The sequence below is a fragment of the Lactuca saligna genome, chromosome 5 (genome assembly GCF_052625555.1).
Source record: "Lactuca saligna cultivar CGN05327 chromosome 5, ASM5262555v1, whole genome shotgun sequence".
NCBI lineage: Eukaryota > Viridiplantae > Streptophyta > Magnoliopsida > Asterales > Asteraceae > Lactuca > Lactuca saligna.
The window spans coordinates 219,807,277-219,812,245 of record NC_136421.1 but is presented as its reverse complement, the minus strand read 5'-3'; the positions used below and the strand labels follow the sequence as shown (position 1 = coordinate 219,812,245).

The 4,969-nt window shown below is 33.4% G+C and overlaps 1 protein-coding gene across 1 annotated transcript; it reads right to left on the bottom strand.

The window, feature by feature from the left end:
• Positions 1-1,934: 1,934 nt before the first annotated feature.
• LOC144998340 (protein DEEPER ROOTING 1) lies at positions 1,935-3,294 on the bottom strand. The gene is made up of 5 exons (XM_078958126.1): positions 3,215-3,294; positions 3,083-3,143; positions 2,529-2,953; positions 2,266-2,431; positions 1,935-2,172 (listed from the first exon to the last, which is right to left on the bottom strand). Exons 1-5 carry the CDS (start codon positions 3,218-3,220, stop codon positions 2,153-2,155), a joined length of 678 nt encoding a protein of 225 aa, XP_078814252.1. The 5' UTR covers positions 3,221-3,294; the 3' UTR covers positions 1,935-2,152.
• Between the last annotated feature and the right edge of the window lie 1,675 nt (positions 3,295-4,969).

Below are 4,969 nucleotides of genomic sequence, written 5' to 3'. Positions count from 1 at the left end.
GTTGCTAGTGGAGCCAATGAACTTGTCATTCATTGTGGGTCCAATTCATTTCACCCAATGAAATCTTAGAAAAAAGAGGGAAATGATAATATGGGAGTTGTTCATATGAATCGATAACATCGATGTCATTGATCTTTCATGAAGAATCTAATGAAATATCGATTGAACATGAGGATTCACGGTCCAAACACAACATCATGAAGAAGGAAAATTATGTGTTCCTTGAAGGGTATGTGGAAACCTTCAACAATGATAATCTTGTTAGGGATAAGAATTTAACGAATGAAGATCTCATTAAATTGATGTTTCGATTTGGGATATAGGTTTACTTATGATGAAGATCAATTTTACGGCCCTTGAATTACGTCTTAGCCCCAATGGCCCTTGATATACGTTTTTCTCATTTGATTTCTATTTTATTTTTCAGTTATTAAGAAAATTAAAAATAATTAATATATTTGGACTCCAAGTGTTTCTTACTCCAACATCGGGATCACATGACATCACTTAACTGATGAAACTGAATAATAATTAAAGGGTACATAACCTTTTTAGTAAGTCATTTTGTTTGTGTTTAGAAACCTAGAACACACAAAAAACAATCAATAACCAAATAAGATCAAAGCTAATAATTAATCAGTCAGACATTAACCTTTTCTTTTTACCATACACATATACCAACACGTAATCTTAAGTACCAATTCGTTTCACCAAATGGAATCTTAGAACAATTATAAAATATAGACCCAATCATTTTTGTCATGGCTACAACATGAATTAACATACAATATGGTCATCGCCGCTTATATTCGACATTGAATGCATAAGTGGCTAGCAATAATCGACCTCCATCACCGCATCAACATGAGGAGAATAATGTTGAGGTACTCAAAAAGTGATTAGTTAGTATATAATTAAACATTGCATTGTTTCTTTAACTTTCAGTTGGTTGTTTATTAAGGACATTCATAATGCATTGAACCTCATAAAAATTAATAGATTGTCATATAATTATTTTATATTTCCTATAGCTCTATCAAAAAAAATTATACAATACATTGAACTCTATAAAGTTCAATGAAACATTTAAAAACTAAGTTATAATATTTACTTCAGAATTAGAAAACACTCTTTTTTCCTATTGAAGAATTCAATGATCATTGAATTTAATTCAAAATTTATTGAATGTCAATGTCGTCTGACAGTAGAAGCGTTCCATCCATTGAATGATAAATACATTTCATTTCACTCTTTTATTGAACTTTCTATTGTGAATGTTCTAAACTTTGAAAAGACATCATTGTTTTATTTATTTTTCTAGAACTTTTGTATGTCTTTATATATTTTCTAAAACAATAATAAAAAAACAAAACTATTGTTCAAAATTAGGTCTAGCCTAGTGCAACAACATGTCATCGTTGTAGGTGTCGAAAAAACCTTCCCAGAGTTAACTCTATAGCGACTACAATTCCTTGCAATCGGCCACCTTCTATATTTGGAATTAAGACCTATAATGACGACTTGCATTCACTATTAAAGAATTTTTAGTTTTTTAGTTTAAACGTTACTGCAACGAAATGTCGTCGCAATTGGGTTATCTACAACGAAATGTCGTCGCAATTGGGTTATCTACAACGAAATGTCGTCGCAATTGGGTTATCTACAACGACTGAGGAAAATGCTGTTGTAATTGCTAGTAACAACTACAAACTTATTGCAACGAATTCTAGAGGCATATGGCACATGACACAACACTTATATATTCATCATTTCTTGGATTCCCATGTTTACATGAGGCTTCTCTTTGATCAGGAGTGTTAGTAAAACCCTGACAGTTGTATACTTATTTGTTTGTATGATGGAAGATGGGCATATGATATGATAGTAGCAAGTAGCATAGAGCTTATGAATCACATATTTATTACTTAATCCTTATCACCATGACATTGACATGTTGAAAAGCCTCAAGGATAAAAATTCCTTATAGGAAAGAAATATCAATATGTTGTTACAAAAAAAACCATCACAGGTGCAAGTAACACATTTGTTCACCATAGGACATCCTTGTAAGCTTTTTTTTCTTCATCTGAGATCCAAACTTGTTCAATTTGTACATGAAAATTAAGATTAATGTTCATATTGCTGGTTCCAATCAAATCTCCAAAACAATATCTGCACCCATGACATAATATAATATAGATTCAGCTAAACCATTAAAATCTTATTAAGGTACAAGAACTCAAGAAGTAGGAAAAGCTTGCTTACATTCAGAATCTGTCTTAACCCATGTGCTGCTTCCTTCATAATCATCCTCTGTCTCAGAGATTTCATCATCCATGGATATGTCTTGACTGACCAAGTACTTGTTTGGCAATGGCTTGGAAGCAGAACTTTGGGGATGTATCTTCTTGTTCAGTACAGCTCTCAATATCTGCAATCAGGTCGGGTTAATGTTTCCAAACACTTCGATCATTTTTTGTGCATTTAAAGGTGTAAAACAGAATTACAGATTGTTGGTCTATATATACCTTCTCCATTCTTGACTTGTCGAAGGTTGGGTGCAAGGAGTCATTTATATTGTTAAACCTATTCCTGGATGTGAAGAATTTCTTAAGGAGAAAAGTCAGCGACTTCTTTCTGATGACATTTTTATGATCCACTAAAATGCCCGTCATCCCTCTAGAGGACATGCCAGAGATGCTACGTTGCACACATATGTCCCTATTTACAACCTCCTCACATGGAGGTTCATGAGCTTCTGATTCTTCAACTGATTCAGATTCTTCAACGTCCAAAAAAGAGATTAGTTCTTCTTGGATGAGTTCCCCAACTTCTTCGGAACTTTCCCTCTCTGGATCTGCTTTCAAGTTACTAATTCCAAATGTCCCAATCGCCAGCAGTGATTGAGGCCAATCACTAAATTCTTCTTTCGAAGTTGCTTGCACCATATGATCTACCAAATATTATATCAACAATCAGTTCATATGCATACATTGTCTTCTTCATGCAATGTCATAATCATCTTCATGCATATACACTCACCAAAAACGAGCAAAAAAACTTAAAACGAGGGAACGCTTACGTGTAATTGGCTTTCTAGCAGCTTGCTTGGCGTTCAACTTGCTTTGCATCCAATTGAATATCTGAAATGAAACGCATATAAGTTTTAACTGAATACAATAAGCACTACCCAGAAAGTTATTACCCTAATTACCTTCATTGTTAACGAGCTCTTTCAAGCTAAAAAAGGTGGCACTTCAGATTACAGGGAAGATTCAATGAATCCAATTGAACAACCACAACTAAAGCATGAAGCTTAAGATTATTTATATATTGGTAGGATTAAGGACAAGTTTCACTGCACTCCAAGTTGGTTGGTTTCCACCGGTTCAAGTTCCCATACCTCCCTTTTTGCCGCCCTTTTTTAATTTATCTTCTCACTTTATTTGAACCCACATTTTCAACTACTCTTTTAGTATGGTTCTGGTCACACATATAGCATACACAGGATCTTCGTGGTCAAAATTTTTTACACAAGAGTGTGCCCAAGTGTAATACTCAATATATATACAACCACATATATATATATATATATATATATATATATATATATATATATATATATATATATATATATATATATATATATATATATATATATATAAATTGGCCAACAAGATCTATTTCTTTACTCAACTTGTCTATATCCCGTTATAATATTAAAGAAGAATATTTGGTTTTATAAATATAAAAGAACTAGGATCCAGAAACAAGATCATGAAGACCCAAAAATGATCATGTATGTATCTAGACACACGCACTTTGATACAAAAATGGAAAAAGAAAAAAAATCTAATAGCTAGCACAATTGACATGTACATGACTCGAGCCATGTGCTCTTAATTAGAAAAGCTACATGCATCCATATGGATGATATTTCAAACACCAGCATTTGTTTTTGGATTATTAATTATTGATGCAATAAACATTTGCCATTGGATAGGAAGAAAGGGACTAGGCGAACAAGATGATGTAAGGCATGCGCAACGTATGAGAGACAAGAAACTAAGATCCAAAAGAAAAACAATAACACCACCACTTCACAAGGAAAAAGCATGGGACTATGAGTTTATTATACACGATATATGTACAGTTTAGATTCCCATATGAAGATGTTTCTCGGCCTCATTAGTCGGCTAACTTTTTTTCCGTATAAAAACAGCTACAGAAAACCCCACCATTACTAATTAATTAAATGAATTATATATCGAAAGAGTTTAATTAATTGATTTTTATTTGCACTGACGTGACAATGTCATATGTATGTGCTGATCAATGCCTCAAAGTCCAATAAATATCAATAGCGTTGCCGATAATCTTTCATATACCACAAGACAAGGAATACCAACTAAGAGGCACGTGAAGCTGTCCATACACATGCATCTACAGGTTCTTCTCGACATTCCTATTTCTGCTATCACCCATGCAACTTGGTTGATCGATAGATCTAGCTAATTTGCTATGCGTATCCAGCTGACAACATTGTGATTTATGTTCATCGTACAATGTCTGACCAACACCTGTGTCAATCAAATTATATAACATATTTCACTGTACCCATTGGTTCCAAGAGAACGGGTACCCAAACACCATGGATAACACCAATCCCATTTATCTAATCCTCTCTCTCTCTCTCACTCCTATTGGTGAAAATATGGTTTCCATACATCTTTTACGATTTCCAATCAATATTGTAGATTATCTATGTCTCCCAATCTCATAAAAACAGTGGACCCATCATCACCCATCCCAAAGTTAATGCTAACTCTAAGTATTTCTTAATTAATCTTTTGATCCAATCACATATCATCTAAACTAGTAGCCCAATCATAATCCGGCATATGTTAGTTGGAGCATTAATCTTTGAATTGGTCTTTTTAGTCTCCTGGGTTATGTTGAAACATTCCTT

What these genes read in the sequence shown, in the direction of transcription:
- LOC144998340 (XM_078958126.1), bottom strand. An exon ending in TGCTAGAAAGCCAATTACAC is followed by an intron (nt 2,954 to 3,082) that starts GTAAGCGTTCCC and finishes AATATTTGGTAG; the next exon opens with ATCATATGGTGCAAGCAACT. An exon ending in ACAAGTCAAGAATGGAGAAG is followed by an intron (nt 2,432 to 2,528) that starts GTATATATAGAC and finishes ACCTGATTGCAG; the next exon opens with ATATTGAGAGCTGTACTGAA.